This window comes from Mangifera indica, chromosome 13, assembly GCF_011075055.1.
Source record: "Mangifera indica cultivar Alphonso chromosome 13, CATAS_Mindica_2.1, whole genome shotgun sequence".
NCBI classification, from domain to species: Eukaryota; Viridiplantae; Streptophyta; class Magnoliopsida; order Sapindales; family Anacardiaceae; genus Mangifera; species Mangifera indica.
Window position 1 is genome coordinate 14954730 of NC_058149.1, and position 22318 is coordinate 14977047.

General features: G+C 30.4%; 2 protein-coding genes and 1 pseudogene across 2 annotated transcripts; 1 reads left to right on the plus strand and 2 right to left on the minus strand.

The window, feature by feature from the left end:
• Positions 1-591: 591 nt before the first annotated feature.
• LOC123193898 lies at positions 592-2027 on the minus strand. The gene has a single exon (XM_044606970.1). It carries the CDS (start codon positions 1976-1978, stop codon positions 818-820), a length of 1161 nt encoding a protein of 386 aa, XP_044462905.1. The 5' UTR covers positions 1979-2027; the 3' UTR covers positions 592-817.
• A 10293-nt stretch (positions 2028-12320) lies between these two features.
• LOC123194415 (protein PPLZ02-like) lies at positions 12321-13311 on the minus strand. The gene is made up of 2 exons (XM_044607604.1): positions 13116-13311; positions 12321-13043 (listed from the first exon to the last, which is right to left on the minus strand). The coding sequence occupies exons 1-2, from the start codon at positions 13196-13198 to the stop codon at positions 12530-12532; spliced, it is 597 nt and encodes a 198-aa protein (XP_044463539.1). The 5' UTR covers positions 13199-13311; the 3' UTR covers positions 12321-12529.
• A 6938-nt stretch (positions 13312-20249) lies between these two features.
• LOC123195324 lies at positions 20250-21130 on the plus strand (annotated as a pseudogene).
• The last annotated feature ends 1188 nt before the right edge of the window (positions 21131-22318 follow it).

Sequence of the window (22318 nt, forward strand, 5' to 3'; positions counted from 1 at the left end):
TACTCTAAATTGGTTGAATTGATCAAAATCAAATGGTTACTCTAATTAAGACAACAATTTCAAAACTGTTTAGGCTATTAAATTGTTTGAATCATACTTGAACCGGGTGAATTGCATTGAATCATAATAGTTCAACTAAAAGATAGATTTTATGGATTTGAACTAAACTAAAATCGAATAAGGGTCAATCCGAACTTAATTTAAATTTATAAAGTTCAATTTGAGCGTAAATTATCAATGAAATAATCAAACAAGTCATAAAAAAGAATCAAAGAAGAAGAAGAATCATCATCTTAGATAAAGAAGAAAAACTGTCAAAAAAGAAAAATCCTCGTAAAAGATAAATTTGTAAAATAACTTTTTAATAATTTACTATATTCAAGTAGACTTCACTCCAATTTGAGTTAAGATTGTCTCAACTTATATTTAACTTATTTTGAGTTGAACATTAAACTAAATTAACCAGTTCAATTTGAATCTAACCTATGTTCAAACTTCAGTTATATGGAGATCCTATGGTTATGTCTTCAAGCTGACCAATACTAATTTATTAACATAAGTAAACAAACAAACCATTACCAACCAAAAGAATAACAATAATGGCTTCCATTTGAATTCATATAATCAGTAAACAATTGAAAATTGAAAAGAAATTGTATCAAATCCGAAATAAAGTATACATATCCATCTCTCTCTTTCTCTCTATATTTTGATTCAATTCAACATTTTTATTCTATTTGATTATATGTTCAAGAACAAATGGGTTAGTAGAAATTAGTGAGATAGCTGAAGATTACCAAGAACAGAAAGCTTGATTTCATTTTTTCCAGACGTAAATCAGCAGCAAGAAGCCATTAGGTCCAGAGCTGAATTCATTATCTTCTGTGCTAGCAGCCCATTCCATTACAGAAGAACTGCACCCAGAAGAAGAAGCTGATGACATTGAAATGGAAGACGATGATGAGCTCCTGGCCGTTCTCATCAAACTTTTCCTCATTTTTCTCCATTCAATTCCACTCATACCGAAACCAGAACCCTGTTGCAAAGAATGGCCACTGTTTACTTCTTCGTTCTGTTGTTTTTCTTCTTCTCGATTGTTGAGATTTTCGAACTTGAACATGAAAACTGCACGGCCGTTCATGTCTTCAAAAAGCCAATTATAAACGTCCCATGACACTTGTATTGGCACTCCATCAACTTCAATCCTCTCATTTCCTCTAAATTTCCACTTCAATCTCTTTATCTGCAAAACCCTTTTGTCATCAACGCTAAAAGTCAACTTAGCGTCGCTGTTCACACTACAATCTATCGAAATCTGCCTCCTTTTGCCTCCAAATTCGACTCTTGTGTTGTACACTTTGTTGTTGCCAAAAACATGCTCTCTTCTCAGAACAACTTGAGATGCTTTCTGGGGCTTCTTCTCAGCTTTGGTTTTCGCACAAGCTTCTTTGGTTGAATCGCCAACAAGCAGGGCGATTTCTCGATCGACAACAACAGCGATGAAGAACCCCGATTGAGGTTCGGGTCCGGATCCGAATCTAGCTCGGGAGAGGTCCCAAAAGATTTGGATTACAGAAGCGTTATTGACGAGATTTTTTGACCCATGTTTCTTCCAGAAAATAAAGGGCTTGATATGGAGATGAAAAGAAAGAGCTGAAGGATCAGAAAGAGGAGAGCTCGTGAAGTCGTAAGGGTGAAGATTGAGATGAAGAGAATGACCAAGGAATGTTTTTGACCATGTGAGGGAGAAGACACCGAGGTTTGTATTGTAAAGACAAGTTGTGAGGTTTAACTTACCGGAGATTGGAGGAGGTGGCGGAGGAGGCGGTGGCGCAGACGGATGTTCGTCGGCGTTTGTGGGAAGGAAGAAACAAGCTGTGAAGGAAGAATTCCTGTGGTGTTGTTGGGACATCTCTCTTTGTTTATTCTGTGTGTGAGTTGTGAAACTTGGAGTTTGAAGCCTTATATTAATTATCATGAGGCAAAGGTTGAGTTTCGAAAGAAAGACTCAAATCAGTAGGGCATGACTTTCTCAATTAAGAAATTAGTCAAATCGATAGACCCTGCGTTCAAACTATAAGAAAATAAAAATGAGTATAACTTAAAAACATGTAGATAAAAATTTACTTACTGGTCATTATGAGATTAGTTGATGGTTTATCTTTAATTCATTTATATTAAAATCTAATTATTTACCTTGTTTTATATTAAAATCATTCAATTGTGAGTATAAAGTATTATTGTTTTATTTCAAATTAATTTAGGATTAACCCTAAATCACTAATTCCAAAACTAAATACTCATAAAATTATAAGTTAAATACCTGCCCAACTTGCAAAGCAATTTGCGCTTGCGGTCAATGTTATAAATTAGATTTGCTTTTTACATGGTTGACTTGTGCATTAAACTAAAGGGCTTTTAAGCTTAATCTGTGCCAAATTATGGAAGATTCAATATGGGTGTCTGTCGCGTCTTCATTGGAAAATATTGAAAACGGTAACAATTTGACAGTCAAAATTAGAACACAAATAAAACTATGAATATTTGAATTTCTTTTTTTTTTTTAATTTTGTGCGTGTCAATAATTATGCTGACTTGTTTTTTCACGACCGTTATGATTATGCTTCCTGTGAAAACGTTGATGACTGTATTGTCTTGCTTTAGCGTTGGGAAACTTTACCAACTCATAACAAAATAAATTTATAAGGCCAACTGAGTTTTTTCCACCCAAATTTTTGTCCAAACTCAAAAGTATAATCATTTTTGGTAAAAATTTTAAATACTTATCCAACTATAAATTGTTATTAAATATATAAATATAATTATTATTTAATAATATTATTAAAAAATATAATTTTATTTTATTTTTTTCTCAAATTTTAAAAATTAATATTTCATTCTCTTACTTAAACTTTGAAATATGATTTTTTCCTTTCAAAATCCCTTAGTTTTTTTCTTCACCATTTTCTTCAACCATTGACAACCAATGAGGTGTATTGCTAGACGATGTTTGTCATTTAGATCTAGACAACGATTATCTTTCTCTCTTGTCTTTCCTCTGTTAGATAATTGTTCACGAAAAGAAAGTAGTCAGATTTCAGGTTTGATATTTTAAGGGAGAAAAATAAATTTTTTAAAACTTAATCCAAAAGAAAAATTATTAGTTTTCCAAACCAAGTAAGGAAAATGAGATATAATTTTAATTATTTTAATATTTCTGATAAAATATTAATTTTATCCTTTAATCCTAACAAAAATTTACAGATGTGTTATAACAGACTAAAACTTGGATAGATATTTGAGTTTTTCATCTACTATATGTATATATTTGCCATTTCATCAAAATTTGGGTGAAAAATAGTTCTTTAGTCTAAAATATAATCAACTAATGTATTCATTACGAGAAGAAAAGCACTCTTCTACCAATAGATAAAATTGGATTTCTTCTTATTTAAGTTTAAGTGTAATATTATATGTACCTACTTTAGATATATAAATATATATATATATATATTTATATATGTTTTCATATGACTGAATATTATTTTATCATTAATTCAAAATCTCCTAATCATATGATGATATATATATTTATTATATGATGATATATATAGGTAAATACATATTTATTTATCCAAAGTTGATATACCTAGTTTTATTATAAGTTTAAATTAGATTTAATTTAAGATTGGTTTGATTAATAAAATCAATTTGAGATTAACATATTGAGATTTTATTAAGTTAAAAAATAATTTAACTTTAAATTTGGTTCTAATCAACTTAAACTTAATGTTTAGATTATTTCAAACTTTAACTCATTTTATAAAAATAAGATTAATCTTTGATTTAAACCTGAATTATTCAATTCAAATTCAAAATAACTTAGATTGAATTTAACCCTATATATAGAATTCATTGAAAACTAAGAAAAAAAAAATTTTTGTGCAAAATTTATATTTTTCAAAGTTTTTTTTTAATGGTATTCTTCTTGGGTAGGGAATTGGTTGAATTTAATTGTCAAGTCTACATAAAACTCGATTTAAGATTATCTTAAATATAAAAATGTTAATTTAAGATTATAAATTTAAATTTAAATTTAATTTAATTTTAGATTTTGTTTAAATTAATTTAAACATATATATTTAAGTCAGTTTAAACTCAACTCATTTATGAAAATGAGTTCAATTTATAAGTTAAACTTGATTGCTTAATTTGATATCGACTTTATACTCATACAACTAAAATCAAATTTGACCCTAACGGAGTATTTGCTTGTATGGATTATAGCATCCATCTCTAGTTCATATTAAGAAAACTACGATCCCATATACACCAAAAATCCGTATTATGATCCTAGATCCTATAAGGGAGTCGGTTTATAGTCCATACGTACTATGATCCGTACTATTTTTATTAATCGCTTTGTAAAATTGTTAAGCATCCAGCGTACATGAATGGCTGGTACTACGAACAAACTGGACTAACTTTACCAGAAAACCACATCTCACCAATACAGTACCAACTCAATTATAATTAATGAACCAACTCTTAACTTTATTATATCAATTATAATTTGGGTTTAGCCACTGGTTCTTTGTTCGGGTAGTTGAATATGATATTGTTTATATTAGTTTAATTTTAAATTAATCTGATTCAACGATAATAGTTGAATCGTGATATTATACTGTTTATATTAGTTCAATTCTAAATTAATCTAATTTGATAGTTAAAATATGTCATAGTCCTTGATAAATCTAGAGTTTGGGATCAGATCCAATCAAAACCAATTGATATTAATATATTGTACTTTGACCCCATGATCGTCATTATTTGAACCATCGCCCATCTGGTGAAAGAGAGGATCAGATCGGTGCAAGGGACTTATTGGTTCACAAACGAACAGCACCCATTCCCCAGCTGCTTTATCCATAGCTAATTTTTTGTCCGCTCAACGAAGGGACTGCTTTAAATTGGCCAGCTGGTACTAATGGACATTTGAAATTGTACGTTCCATGTACCCGTTTCTGCATTAAAATTCAATTAAAGACCAAATTCCCTGGACTGATTGATACAAATTTATGAAACTTCCAGGAAAGTAAAGCAATTGAAGTCTAGACAAATGTTATGACTTGGAAAATTGACCCAGTCGTAACATAAAAACTTTTTAAATCAGGGTAATATAATTTTCTACCCCATGGTTTGGGTTAACTATGCGTGTTTCTCTTTAATTCCTAAATTACAAATTATTATTAAAAATTCAATTTTCATAACAAAAAATTAATTATAGGACATAAAAATAATTCCTACATTTTAAAGATATGGAAAAAAGAAAAAAAATTTCTTTGTTAGCTATTGGAATCACATATGGAAAAATGAGATTCGGCTAAAAGGCATACGCATTTTAATATAATTGCACTTTCGTGGTTTGAGTATGATTTCGACCGAATCATTCTTATATTTATACTCACATCATACCTCTAATTTTAAAACTAAAATCACATTAAAAGATATATAATCTTGTCAAATAATATTCAGAAAAAAATTATTTGTTCAAAATTATACGTAAACCATATCACATTTATACAAATGTTATTTTATCGAATCTAATAAATTGTATTATGATTCAGAGGATCAAATAAGATCATATATTAATCAGTGTGATTCAAGTATCAATGACTACTCCCAACGATAATATAATAATTCGAAAACTCAAATAATGAAAAGTAATATAATAATTAACTTATCTGATTTCACGTTAAAGCCTTGTTATGGGGTTTAGGATTTGGATGATAATTATAGACTAAAAATTTAAGGGATGAAAATGTAATTTACTCTAAAATTATAAAGCACGGCCACCTAACCTTTACGTCTTTGGGCGTCTGAAAGCACGACTATTCCAAGTAAAGTCCTGCAAAAAATATATGTATTTAAAAAAAAAATTTAAGTAATCTTAAAAAAATTACGTGACTCGTTTCTTTACTTTGAAGACTTTGACTTTTTGGACCGAGTTCACAACTAGGTTCAACCACCATTAATCATATTATTATTTCATTAAGCAGCTACTTAATTGGCCATTATAAAATTAATGACTTTTATCTTTAGTAATCTGATAGATCTTGCTCAACTTAGGTAATGATTTTATTAAAACACCAATATTTATTCTGATAAATAATTACTAAATAAATATAATTAATAATAAAACAAAGGAACCCACCATATGCAAATACGGCCCAGAAGAAACATAGTCCACCTAATGTTGTTGTATAATGTCATGTCCAAGTACGGCTGAATTTGACCCTTGTAGAGCACGAACAAAACCTTATATGAGAACAGTTTTATTTGATTTGAATAAGTCAAATTTTATTATTTCAAATCTAAATTAAGATAGTTTGAATTCAATAAATTATCAAAAGTCGTTAGATTTATTTTTTTGATGAATATTTTTTTTCTTTACTCTGACAACTCATTTTTTTCACTAATGTTTTATGATGACTTTTTTGATGGTTTTATTTCTAGTTTAACTTGAGTTTTTTATATTCGAATCAAATTTAAACCGACTTTATATATATCAAATTTAATTCAAACACACCTATATCTATAAAGTTCTTTTGAAATGTAAATATGAGAAATTTGACAACGTTAACAAATAAAAAATTTTAGTGCAAGGACGTTTATGACTCCTTACACCCGAGTTCTGGGTTCGATTCTCGGTATCCTCTAATTTCAACCATCTAATCAATAACTAAAATCAGTTTTAGTTTTGCTCAGGAGTCAGGACTAGATCGTCTGCCAGTTACTAATCGGGCCGGACAACATTACACATCTCTGATATATCTAGAGTTAAGCTGAAATTGGCATCTTGGACTTCACTTGAAGGAAGCCCAAGATGAGTGTAGGTGCGACCAGGGGGATTCCACTTTCCACATTGCTCTTTCAAAATTTGGGCTAGGCTCATTAATCCTGTGCAATTTTATCCAGTAATATATATAGTTTTGTTCTGAATGTTAATCTTTCCAGAAATGCAGCTGCTTCATGGGCCATAAAAAGATAACCCTAAGAATATGACTAAATTCGATCTAGACTAAAGCCGGACAACACCCGGTTCAAGGTCAGTTTGAATATAAAAAAGTCAGTTTAAAATTGATTCAATATTGATGAATTGAAATTCGAACTCGACTCAATTATAAAGACAAGTCAATCCTTAACTCAGAATTGATTTGTTCAATCCGAACTAGTCCCTCCTAAAAATCAGCAGAATGTTGCAACCTCCTAGAATGTGAGATGGTCAGAACAAAAGCGTCTTGTCTAGTCCAGTGCCTAGTTCTGTTATAAAGAAAAGTGAACAAGTTTCAAAAGTTTCTGTACAAAACAAAAACAGGACCTAATTTGTGTGCTACTGAAATTACTTTCTGGTAATTTGATGAGAAAAGTATACAGGGGTCCAAGCTGGCTGTATTACTTTTTGGTAGTGCTTTGTGCTCAGTGCTTACTATGAGACAGAGTGAATGCCATTTGCCACAAACTTTTACATTTGGACGACTTTCTCTTTTCGGTGTTTCTTGCTTTTTCATCGACAGTCTCACTCTCTCCTCTGTACTAATTTTCATTTTTTGTGAACAATGTAGCAAAGGCAGTTGCTATGTCAGTCCATTCGAATCTAATCATGGAACTTTGAGAGTCATTTTTTAGAGTTGATACTGTAATTCTATTAAGAATTTCACCTCAATTGAGAATTAAGTTGAGTATAAGTATATAAATGTACGAAAAAGTCTTATCTATTAAGATAACTTTTGTGATGAGATGTGAGAGATCCAATAATATTTTTGTGCCCACCCAGTAAATGGTGTCAGAGCCCAAGATTTGAAATAGTTACAACCCAAATAAGATGTTTGTACATGTGATTCTAGATTACAATTCAAGGGAGGTAGGTCCAATTGATTTCAGCTTCAACTTTGGTAAAGTCTTATTGATTGACCTAATTGACTAGCTTTTGGAATAAAAATTAATCTAGAGAGCCAATAAATTTTAAAAACTTTAAATTTTTCATCAGTTTGGTGTAATTAATTTAAGTCTATATAGTTCAAAAAAATAACTTTCAACTAAATGTAAAAATGGTAATTCGAAGATTTCTCGATTGAAAAAAGAAAAAAAATATAGTGGTTTTAGATATGGTTAATTGTTGTGGAGTTGTTAGGAAGGTGTTTGACCAAAGAAACCAGACATTGATGCACACAAAAATATCAGTTCCAACGAACTATTCAGATGAAGTTTTTGTGCTCTGAAACAGTTAAAAGTATACAAGCTTTTCAGAGTGTAGGCCAAGCCAACCACCGTTTTCTTTTACTCAAAAAAGAAAGCCATTTTCCTTTTGGATTTTTGTTTGAGTCATTTGAAAGGCATCTTAAACAAATTACCAAACCCATTCAAAGACAACCCAATCCCAATACACCTAATTTCTTTTGGGTTTGTCGGTTTTAAATATAGTTTATTTTAGACATACAATCAATTATTAATATTATTTTATTTTTGGTTTTTCAATTTAAAATATGTCTCAATAATAACTTAAAAATTTATTTATCAATATACTGGACATTAGATTTGTGTCTACTTTTTATTTATATGAAATTTGTGTAAGAATATTTATTACAGGTTGTTTTACTGAACATTCGCACTTGAGATTCTCTATACCATTGGCATGATTAGATATAGAATGATTGGTTTTGACCACTTTTGTTCTTGACAAGATCTTTTACCTTTGACCCTTTAGTGTTCATTCTCTTTTTCACCCAATGTGCAATTCAAGGGAGGCCTTTCACAATGAAAGTTTGTACAAAAACAAAATTTAAGAGCCTTGTACAGATTGTTATGCTCTGATTCCAAACTTAAAGCTGCAAAATCAGGACAAAAAGATAAAAAGATTCACAATCAAAGCTTCACATATATTGAAGATAAATGAAGAGCCAAAACAGGTCAAATTGATTAGTTTGATTTGCTAGTAGTAGTAAATCCCATGAATATAGCTTACCTGGTGAAATTAGTGATAGATTCAAATCGAAATGAGTTTAAATAAGGATCAATTTGAATTCAAAAAATCAACCCAAGCTAGCAATGAAGTTGTTAGGAAAATTATAAAAGGACATTATAAAATAAGAAGAATTGTAAAAAAAAAAAACACAAAAAAAGAAAAATAACTAGAAAAGTAAACAATAAAATTTTAATGGTTTGTTAAACCTGAACCAACCTAACGTAAACTTAAATTGGGAATACTCTAACTCTAGTTCAATTCATTTGAGTTAATATTTAACCAATTCAACCCAAATACGGTCTTAGATGGAATTTCAAAGGTTTCCCACAAATTTTGGTTAAGTTCAAACAATTAATGATGATAAACTTACTAACATAACATGATTTGATGACCTTTGGTGGATCAAAAGTAAGACAAAATAATGAGACTAAAACAACTTTAGTTTTTTATAGTTGTGGGGAGCAAAATCAATCTTCAAACAGGTGAACCATCATGAAGTTTCATTGACAAAGAATGGACACCAAAATCCCAAAAAACATAACTGAAAAAAAAAAAAACCCCTCAAATTTTAAATTCTTTGGGTGGTAATATTGTAAATATACTCAATATGATCAAACATCATGAGCAATTCAAGCACTGGCAGAAGAAAAATCATTGAACTGTTTGTTATGCAACAAATGGATCAACTGAGTTTTTATGTAATTGGGTTTATAAGCATTTGGACTTCTTTGTTTATAAGCTATTTTTAAGGGTGCAAACAGCGTACAAATATTAAGGTTAGATACAATCTAAAATGTTTACACTAGAATTTGATTTTAGATCAAATAAGTTAAGTCTAAATTAATAATTGAACTAATTTTTAAAAAGAGTTGAATTTCAATTTTAACTTATCAATCTTAAGTTGATCTCAAGGTAACTTTCTATTAATCTCAAGTTAGGCCTTATATGACTTGGCCTAAATTGAAATTATCCTTAACAAAAATCATAGTTATGAAAATTGGATAGACTAGTCAGATCTATTCATTTAGGATTCAGTGGTTAACCTGACGTAGATGAACAAACTACTGGCTTTAACCATTGGACCACCTTGAACCACGTCATACTTATATCATCGGTTTTATGGCGATTCATCATGTTGACACCAACATGTTTTTTAGTAAACATTGAAATAGTCCCAAACCGCTGGTCTAACTGATCAAACATGGAAATGTGTCGTACTAAGTAAAGTCTGGGGTGAGAAAAAGTTAGCGATTATATTACTTGTGTATGTAGAAAAGGGTACTACATAAGCTATAAGAATAAGGCACAAAATGTAATAAGTTGAAGTTTCTATAGATGCAAATTGTTTTCATGTTAACAAGGACCCTGCAAAACGCATTCAACATTTAATTTCAATAGTTGGTCACCATTAAAACTTTTTGAGCTACCAATTAAGTAGGTCAAACCAGACACAATATTGAGAGTTTTTAAAAATGAATATTACAGACTAATAATCTAAATATTAAATTCGATAAAAAAACATTTCATTTGAGGAAAATAGACCGATAAAAGTTACCATAGAATCCAGATTATTGTTAAAATTGATGTGAAGACTTTTAGCATTGATTTGGTTTATTCCTTTGCCGAACTTAAGTCTCATGTTCAAGTTTAACTCAAGTCAACTTATATTAAGTTTGACTCAACTTCTATCTAAGCCTACGAATATTTAACCCTCTTGGGAGAAAGTATAGGTTTCTAGTGGGAAGATTTGGATCCTATATCGGAAAAATATACACTTTTCATATGATTCTCCCAAGGTTGTATAGGTTATCTTGGCAAAAGTAGAATGCCCAATTGAGTAAGAGCTAGCTTCAGATTCTTGCAATTTTCTAATCAACTAAACCTTGCATGATTGTCAATTTTATACAACATTAGTTTGTGGGAAAAATAATGGATAAATAAGGCCAAGCATGCATCCTAATACTGGAAATCATCAGAGACGTGGAGAGAAAAAGATGAGAAATGGGCCATTTTGAATCATTAGAAACACCCACCCAATTGCATTCAGTGTTGTTTAGCTGTTGCTATAACCAAAAGTCTGCCCCAGCTGCAGCAAAACCAGAAGCTCTTTCAAACCAAACAGTTGTAAAAAGATGTTCATGTTCCACATCATCAAACCCTACTACAATTTGATCATCACATTGTTTTTCTGCCTCATTGATATGTAACTTTAGAGAATCACACCACAAAATGATCGTTTTTGGTTATGCGTTATCTTTTGTTAGTTTTGAGTGAACATTGTAATATTAGAAACTTGGAGAATTACACTCCAAAAAGGTTGTTTCTAATGATGCGCTAACTCTCTATTAACCCAGACGAATATTATAATGTTGAAACCTTAGGAGAACTACACCTTGTTTTGGTTGTCTGTTAACTCTTGTTAGTTTTTGAGCGAACACTATAATGTCAAAACTTTGAAAGAATAATATTCCAAAATGGTTTTTCTGACTATGTATTACTAGCGCCCTGTTAGCTTCAGACGAACACTGTAATGTCAAAACTTTAGGAGAGTTACATGCCAAAATGGTTGTTTATGATTGTGTGCTAGTTCTCTGTTAGTCTATTACGAATACTGTCATGTCAAAACCTTATAAAAATCATATTTTAATAACTAATTGTTGAGATTAGGGAGATCAAGTTATATAAATGTCACATCAAAAACCCATATTTTACAGTGAGATATCTAAGTCTCATATCCTGCTATGAGATTCTAACATGTATCCATTTGATTTCTGAATATAAAATTTTAGTTCCAGAAGCTATAAGTGACCCAATGCCCAACATGATATCCTAACTGGAACACAATTATGAGTTGCTATTGTGCCAAATTTCTCTGTAATTCATTTGCCACGAAAACAGAACAAGAGAAACTGAAAACATGTTGCAGGTTGTGAATTTCCCATTTCAAATTTTTAGTGGATTTTCTTTTGAAGGAAGTAAAATTAGGATATTTTTGAAGTTGAAAGACATGTACGACAATTCCAAATTCTAAAGGGTTCTTCTTTTTGAGTTGAAAAAATTGTTGTTTAGAAGTTTGTACTATTGTATGACAGTAAGGCACTGCATTTTCAAAGGAATTGACATTTCATGAAAGAAGACACAAAAAAGGCACATTTAAACAGTATCGAAGGCACATAAAATCAAACCCTTGACTTTAAGATTTATCATTAAATCAAGGTTTTATTATTTAATATAATCGATTTAGCTTCAATTAGAAGATAATTCGATTTGAATAAGTGTTTCTTAGTACCAAATATAATAATAATAACATATATTATAACATAAATGCACTGTACATAAACTTCTTCAAGGGTCACTTAGGAGATAAATCTAGCAACCAGCGATGGTGGAGCTGGTAGCAGCCTATAACACTCAATGGGGACTCTAAAAAGGCTACGAAGAAAAGGGTTAAATTAGCAGAAAAATGGAACCAGAAGAGAAGAACTGAGATTTTGTTGGCCTGCCTTAGAGAGACTGAGATGGTAAAACTGAAGATAACTCTAAGGATCCATAGTCAAGAAGCTCCTCAATCATTTGCTCAATGTGGTCATCTTCAAGAGGCTTGAACTGCAGCTGGCTACTTTCAACTTGAACTTTCTTCTTCATAAACCAGTTTGGCTCTTCACTGGACTCGCTTCTCTCTTGCACTGATAACAATGGGCTCTTCTCTAGCAACCGTGAAGAACCCATTTCACTTCCTCTCCCAGCAATGTCATTGGACTTGACAGCAAGTGAAACTGGTGCCTTTTGAGGCTCATTTGGAGATGATTTTGTCAGCTGAAGAGAGGCCATGTAGCACCTATGGAGTTTAGCAGTCAAAGTTGCAGAGAGAAGTTTGGATGATGAAGATTGAGGCGCATTTGGGTTGTAAGGGAAGTTGGTTCTAGCCCTCGGTCCACACATGAGCCTCGCTGCTTCATCATAAGCTCTTGCAGCGTCTTCAGCCGTTTCGAAAGTGCCTAGCCAAATTCTAGTCTTCCTGAAGACACGAAACGTTTCGATTAGTACCGAAACCTACTAAGGGAATTGATATTTTTTAAGTGAAACTTACAATAGTGGGTGACGAATTTCAGATACCCAAGAGCCCCAATGCCTTTGTCTCACACCTCTGTATCGCTGTTGAGGTCTGGTCATGTTAGTGAAAAACGAAACGCTTCTTTAGAAAAGGGTTTGTGCGAATGCCTGAGTGACAAGAGAATGGAGAGCAAAGGTGGGTTTTTGTAGCTGGGTTTGTTGAAAGAGATTGGAGGCTTCTTTTCTTGGCCTTCTGGACTGGCACCCATTTTGAGCCAAGAGGACCCACTTCAATTTTTAGGTCATTTTTTTATTTTTATAATTTTTTAAAATCAGGTATTAGTTTCCAGTTGGCTTATTTGGAAGTGACGATTGTTGAATAAATAGGTCTAAGTGAAATTTCAAACTGACCAAGTTCAATTCACATGGCAAGATTATAACTTTTGCTTCAAAATGGAATATTCTGAGAACATAAGACCCTAGATCGTCCGTTTTAGAGCTTTCAAATGTGATTGCCAATTTAATATTGTCTCAGCTAGATTGACTTCCTGGAATGTTTAATTTGAGTGTTTGGTTCAATATGGGCAGGGTTGAAATCGAATTGAACCAAGTATTGCCTAACTTGATTGCATTTAGGCCTAACTCGAGTTATAGCTTATTGAGCCGAGAAGTTTTTAGCTTGATCTTGACATATGATGAATTTGACTTGAGTTGACTCAAACTCAATTATTAGGTTAACTTGATCAAGCTTGAAACAAACTTAAACTTAACTTTATGGTGTTTTGTATTATCAAGTTCGAGTTTGCGGATGTTCAACTCTCTAAGCATAAAAAAACTCAATTCAAATATGTTAATATAATGTTGTTTTGACTATTATGTATTAAAACAATGTTATTTTGACTTATTTTGGTTTGACTACAATAAATAAATCGAGTTTAGGTTGAGTTTAACTCGATATTATAGTCGATATCATGTTTGGCTCCCCTTATGCAAGTGAAGCCTGAGCTGGTTGAGGGAAGCTCGTTGAACTTGATTCTTTCAAATTGAGTTGAAATCACTTGACCCAAGTTTAAACTTAGCATGACTCAAATCTGTCTCTAACTTACTTGAGTTTGACTCGATAAATTACAATTAAATCTCATAATTTGTATATTTATTAGTTATCCACATGTTAAAAATCAATTAATAAGATTTTTGGATACAAATGAAAACTGTTAAATGTTTAGTGGTTTATCGATATTTTACTCTAACTAAACCATACATTTGTGAGCTTACTAAAATGACCAACAAGAGGTACAAGTTTAGACCAACGATAATCTATCTGAAGCTAGCTCGTTTGCAACCCTAAACGTAGGTGTCCGAAGAAGAAAAATCCAATTGTTGGGATGGTAGGAATGAGAGAGTCCAGAAGGGCATTTTTGAACTTTGGCCACCAAATCACAGTATTCTTTCTTCAATAAAATCTAAGGTTGTCCTATTCCATAGATTCCTCATGTGAGCCAAATTTAAACCGGGATCGATAATGACACCGTGAAACCTGTCCCTTATGATGCTTTAAAAAGAAAAAACAAAATCAAGTTAAAAATTAATGAAAACCTTTCAAAGAATCTTTGAAAATTTTTTAAAAATCAATCAAGTTCGATAAAATTGACTTGGATATGATCATATTGTGAATATTTAGGAATTGGGTTTTTCAATTGTAGCTAATATGATTGAGCCAATCCTTTTTTTGAGACACATCGGTTAAAGAATCTTAGACCATAATAATTGTCTAAGAATTTGTATCATCATGATAAAATCTCAAGTACTATTGTTTTGAGGATAGATTTGAGTTGAAATGACTCATGTTCGATTATCAATTCAATTTGAATAAATTTGAAATGAGTTTTTATCATATGAATTTGAATTTAAAAGTTATATATTAACAAATTCAAATTCAAGTTTACGAGTATACAACTTGTCAAACTCATGAATCTGAAAAAATTTTACACGAATATATTAAAATAATATTATTTAAATTAATACATATTAAAACGATATCATTCAGGATGGTTCTTATATTAAATCAAATTTTATAAGACCAAGAGGTAGCATTAAACACAAAAATTAGTAACGAGACTTATGCAATGTCCATTATATTGAGTTTAGTAATCTTTAAAGAATTTGTTGAACATATTATTCTTTTAAAATCGAAGATAATGATATTATTATTTTTATTTCATAGACAAAGATGATAAACGATTAAGTCTGTTACAAAATTGTCAAGTTTTTATCTTTTTTGTTGTTGCTGGGTAAAAGAGTTTTTAAATATATGTTAAGAGTAACATATGGGTAGATGGCATGGTTGGTTGGTTGTGTTATACACGGACTAATTATTTATTCTGTAACGCTCATGCAAGCACAGTCGCAAAAACAGTAAGAGCAACCTAAATTTTGCACTTCAAATCCGTTTTGTAACTTCAGTTTTTCATGGCTGTATATTGTGAGATAAGGAACAAAAACAATCACAATCTCTTAGCCCTAACCCACAAGCATCCATTTCTGACCTTTTTTTTTTTTTTTGGGCTTCCATTTAAAGCTCTGGAGCTTCCACATGGGAAAGATTAGAATCGTTTACGTGTTGATCACTATACACAGAATTTTTCTTCTTTCATCTGACAAAGATTTGTTCAACAATTTGGCCTCTCTCTTACCTTACCTGTCAGTTGGCTTTCTTGTCAAGTTGGCAATTAGCAGTTAAACATTTTGCTCCACTGTGAATCCTGCGCGTTCCTTGTTGTTTTGTTTTCAGCCATTAATAGACCTTGAAAATGAACCCTTATTAAGCTGATGTCAAAAGCTGAAACGATTGACCAAATTGGTAATGGCTTCAGGCTTCACATGTAAACAGGAAGGTTTAAAATCTTAAACTATAGTTTATTGAAAAAAAAAAAAACGGCTAATCTACAGACAAAAATATTATTATATTCAAAGAATAATTTGAATAACAAAGAATTGTATATTCATACAAAAAATTATGAGGTGTTTTATTTACTTAATAGAATACAATGATTATGAGATTAATAAATTGAGATTTCATAATTTGTCTTCTACCGAGGAATCGATAAATTTATGAAACCCTTTCGAGCAAGACTTTCATGAAGGCTCTCACGAAAAATTGTGAAAAAGTATTTTATTTAATTATTATTAAATCTTAAATATTCTTTGTTTTTCGGGCATGTAAAGAACAGACAATGAAGGAAACAACATAGATGCGTTTGGAATTGTCTGAAGTTTGGTTTACAGCTAATGTTAGAGAGGTCAAGAAAGAGGACCCCACAAACAAACGCGTTGAATGGGACCCAGTAAAGATATCAACGTTGATGGGTGATGAGATGATCATCATCTGATCTGATCTCCCACTGTTAATTAATTTCCCAGTCATCCATCGAACAAATAAGAAGAGTCCGAGAAATCATAATAATTTATGTTGGGTAAGAACATGGAATGTCCCTGTCAATCCCAAGCATAAATTAAGATCACAAGTGAATTAGGTAAGCACAACCAATCTGTCAAAACCTGGCCCGACCCGTTTTTTCAATTTTGTCCAGACTAAGTAGCCAACCAACCAAGTTTAGGCCAAGTTTTAAAACAATATAGGTGATTTGAATTTAATTTAAATTCATCAAATTAAAATTAAGAATAGTTTAACTCTTGTTTGATCCTTATGTTTAAAGTTCAAAGTTTAATACGAATTTGTAATTCATTGATGAAACAATGTTATTTTAATAATTCTTTTACCTAACTTGAATTGAGTTATAAGTCAAATTTAAATCAAATCAAGTCATTTGCTTGACTCATGAGTTGAATTGAATCAAATTCTATTTAGCTCAAACTTATCTCATTTTAACAAATGAATTAACTCAGGTTTGATTTAAATTTAATATAGATAAATTTAAACTAAACTAAATCGAATTTTCAAAACGATTTAGTTCAATTTAAATTCAATCCTAATTACGTTGTTGATATCATCAATCCAAATGATTGGTCAAATCAATTTATTGATAATAAACACTTAACACCGAGTCTTTATCCCAAACAATGCCGGATCTGGTTTTAAAACATTGATTATAAGAATGATTTAGTAGATAAAATAGGGAGAAAATTGAGGAGATTTTGGCTAGTTTTCCGGTGAATACCAGTCAAGAAAGGGATCTAAGAACAATGAAGAAGACGCGGTTTCTTGAGTAACCAAGAAAAGGACGTGATTATGAAATATTTTGAATTGAGGTGATGCGATAGAAACGTTAGTGTGGTTCCAAGTACACCCCCGCAGTCTATGGGATTTGCCCAGCCTGTTCCTTTGAAAATCTTACTATTATCATTAAGTCTGCATGAAAAGGATGCCTCAATCCAAACTCCATGTGCATTTTCACTATTCATTTCTTCTCCCCAGCCCACCTTCCCTTCTTCAACAAACTAATTAAATGTAGAGCTATGTTAGATCCAGATTGTTTGAGCTTGGAATAAATAAGTTGAAATCCCATCGATATAAATATTTGAGTTTTAATTTATTTGAATTGAATATAAGCGTAAATTACTTTCAAGTATATTTAGAGCCCCAATTCTTTAATTTTAAGCCAATTTGAGTTACTTCTTTTAAATTTGAATCAATCTCAAGTTTGTCTTGATTGGGTTTGACCTATACCAAATCTAACCATAACTATATATTTGGATTATCAAGAATTTGATCTTAAAAAAGAAATTGAGACCCTTTTTACTAAATTCATTAAGTCTAGATTTAATCTAGATTATTCAAGCTAAAATTAAAAAAATTGAGTTTAAATTAAAGATTGAGCTAATTTTTTATAAATGAGACTAGTTTAAATAAATTTGAATTAAATTTAAAGTTAAATTATTTTTAATTAAATTCGAATTTCAAAGTGTTTATCTCAAACTATCTTTTTAGATTCGAACAAATTTTAAATTGAATTTTATTTGAGTTTGATTTAGATTGAATTGAGCCCTCTTAACTTCAACCAAAGAAATTCTTGATATCCGTATGATTCATTTTATTATACATAATTTTTGGGTAAATAAGAAGAAGACGAGTACACGTTACCAAGGAATTGGAAGGTCAAGTTGAAGCACATGTACAGAGGTCCTGATTTAATGGGTAATTAAGAGAAGCATGTGGTTGAACACCTTAAAAAAATAATTAAGTAACAATTAAGAAGAATGGTGTTGTGAGCTTGACATTTATTTATTTATTTTCTGTGGGAGCAAAATCAAGGATTATAAAACAACAACGTCATTTTCAGGCCATGTGCTGCTCGGGAAAGATTACGACTTGAAAATAATAATAATAATAATAATAATAATGGCAGTCTTATTTTCAAACTCCGCGTTATTTGCTGTAAATGTAGCTTCAATAGTATGATTCAACGTCACGGGCGTTATTGAATTGGACTGAATTCATAATTTATATATTTTATTATTACTCTCATACATTAAATTAGTATTAAATTTTAAGTATAAAAATACAAAATTTTTAATTTTTAATGGTAGATTATATAACTAAAATATTATTTATTTAGATATGTAAATACAAATTTTTAAATTTTTAAATGTTCAAATTTTAATCTTTTGAGTATTTATTTATTTAAATATGTAATTATATATTAATTTATTTATACTTTTTAATAATTACTATTTATATAAGTTTGTAGTGTGTTTTTATAATTTTTTTTAATGGTAAGGAACCCACTTTAGACATAGTGACCGGAGTGTTGTCGAGCCTCTAACTTTTCTTTCAAAGATTTCACTTATTTTATCACTTAAATACAAGGGATATATTTTACTAGTATTACTGTTGTCATGACGAGGTATTCCATTCATGATTTGACTTTAGCCAATATATATATATATATATATACATGGACCAATCTTTCGAGGGCTAATCTATAGGCTGGTGCGTAAAGGTATTAGATTGGACTCTGCCTGCACAAGATTGTATATTTAGAGCCCATAAAATATTACACAAATTTTTTTATTAAACAATTTATTTATTTTTCAAGAGTAGATTACTTAAATAACAAAGAAAATAAATACAATCTTATAAAGAGTGATGCTATATGTATTTGAAATAAGTATCAAATTAAATATTATATTATATAATTAAATATTATTTTATTCATAATTTAAAAACACTTAATTATATGATAATATAATACTTATAAAAGTATACAAAGTTTAATTGCAATATAAAAAACCACTTTGAATTTGTAAGTATATTATCCATATCTACAAAACTATGTACACAATATTATTATCGTGCTGTCTCTCTATTTTTCTTTTTGGTTTCGCTATAAAAAGTTTGAATACTATATCATTGTCCTTCAAAATTTAATATAAAAAAAGTAATGTTTTATGCACTAAGGTTTGTGTATAACAGGTATTAATGGATGTTACATTATTATATGATTAAATGAACTCAATGCAAGCCAAATTCGAATAGGGGTTTTTTCAAACTTGACTTGATTTAAATAAGCAGATGTTTAAATTTAAATTGGATGGAGTATAATATATTCCTGTTCAATTAAAGCATTTCTTCTTCTTTGGGTTTGACTATGAAGAACAAGGATTGGGCTTAGAAGTTGAGCAACCCAACTAGGATAATAGTAAGTATGACCCAAACACGAGTTGATCCGAGCTGAGAAACTGTCAATTCGAATTCGACTTGTTTCTAAAAACAAACCAATTTTGTTAATCATGTTTGGTTTGAACTCCATCTATTTGAGTTAAATCCAAGTATTTTGTATCTAAGTTGATGGCCTTTGTGTAAGCTAGTTCAAATGGAATCCTCTGATTTACCAATCATGTTTGTTCAACTTCAACAATTATTAATTTGGGTCCTAATCCTAAGAATGGTTAAATGGGATGTTTAGAGTGGGCCTTTTTACTATAAGTGAGCCCATTGAGCCCAACATGCCAAGTGGATCCAGATTGATCCAGTTAAGGGAGTATGCGTTAAAATATAAAAAATAAAATTATGTGTATTAATTTTAAATATATAAATATATACATAGTTATATATATTATCATATAATTAAATAATTTTAAATTAAAAATAAAATAATACTTAATAATTTAATAACATATATAAATATGTATATATTTATGCATTCAAAATAAGTATAGATAATATTGTTATTATATAAACTGCACCTTTCCTCCTTGTTCGGTCTTCGCTACTGGCAGTTTGTCCCCCATTCTGCAGCAGCGGATCGAAAGACGCGAAAATGGTAATACCCTCTTCATCTTTCTGTTTCTCTGTTTAATTATTTGATTGGTTTTTTGGGTTTTTAATCTCTAACTGATATATTAAATGAACATATGAACAGCCGTCACACAAGACTTTTATAATCAAGAAGAAACTTGCCAAGAAGATGAGGCAAAACAGGCCTATCCCTCACTGGATCCGCATGCATACCGATAACGCTATCAGGTATTTTCTCACTCTTATTTGTCTTTATATTGAAACTGTATTAAGAACAATGGTTACTAGTATATATCTTAGGATTTATCTAAAGTTTGGTAGATACTAGACATGATTCAACTATCACGTGAAAGGCCCATGAGAGATATCTAACTGTTGCCTTTCCCTTTCTTGTTGATGTACATTTTTTTCAGGCACAACGCAAAGCGCAGACACTGGTGTTGAACTAAGCTTAGATTCTGAGGTGTTTGTTTGAATGGATCTTCGTTTGATTTGTTTAAGCTGATCTTTGAGTAATTTAAGAGTTTTTAGTTGTCTTTAAGACCATGATGATACAAGATTTATGCTTTGTATACGGAACTCACAACTCACAAGTGTCCTTGATGCGTTTGAGCTTTTAATATGATGACATGGTTCAAAATTTGTTCCTTCAATTTGTAGTAATGCTCCTTGTTGGTTTTTGTTAATTCGGTTTTCTAAAGGATTAGTGCTTGTGGAATTTAATGAAGTATATGTGTTTGTTATTATTGATGAGTTCATATAGCTGGATCTTTGATCGAATTTCCCAAATTTGATCTGCCTTGTGTTGCAGTTCATGTTAGTAATTGCACTAAATAGATACAAATATGAGAACAAGTGATTTGAGTACTATTGTTATATTACAGATTAATCATACTTTGTTTTTAGCTAATAGGGCTCTTTCTATTGTGTGGCAGATATTACATTTGAATTTGAAACTGTCATTTGATTATGAATGCTTGGTAATATTTCCGTTAGTTATATGCTTGTATTTCGAGAAGTAATCTGCTGAAGTCGCACGTGTGGGGATGCCGGATGGGTTGTTTCTCCTGGTTTGTCTCATTTATGGGTGTGTTACTTGAATATAATATTACAGGCCTTAACCATTATGTTAGGGATTTTGAGTGTTTTGGAGGAAGTTAAAAGCCCTGTGGGAGAAAAAAGAGCTGGCCCTTTAAAACGGTAATGATCATATGCTTTATCTTTCTTGACTCCTGTAACCGAAATTTTCAAAAACAATGGAGGAACAAAATTGCTAATTGCTAGGGGAAAGTTGATTGTGAACGTTTTCGAAGATCCATGCTCTTGGCAAATCTGGGAATGAGTTTGAATTTATAATAATTAATTTGAGTTTAAGCTCAAATTAGTTTGAACAGTGAATAATGATATCAAAAAATAAAAAGAATTGTAAAAAAATAAAAAGAATTATCAAATTAGTAAAAAAATTATTAAAAAAATAAAGAATTATCAAATAAAAAGAAAAGTCTTTGAAAAAAAAAATTGGATAAGAAGAAGTTGTAAAAAAAAAAAAATTATCAATACAATAACACTAATGAGCTTTTGAATTTAAATTAAGTTATTGAATTAAAATTTATTTAAATTGAACACAAATATAAATGTAAATCAATTTAATTCAAATTCAATCTTATTATTAGGACCATGCAAACTTTTACAGTCTAAGGTAAACAAATCTTTTATTGAGTGATTTTAGGTAGACTTTAACGAGTATGAATACACTTAATGACCACGCATGACTATTACTAACTAAATTGAAATATGCAGTTTTATTGACTTACATTGAAGATCCATCTTATCCGAAACAGTCTTATATCAACATCAATTACATATTCTATCTATACTGAAAATTTAATATTTTGTATTTTTATAATTATTTTAAAAATAAAATAAAAAAATTTTGAAAATCATAATGTTATTTAAAAAATATTATAAACATTTTAAAATTT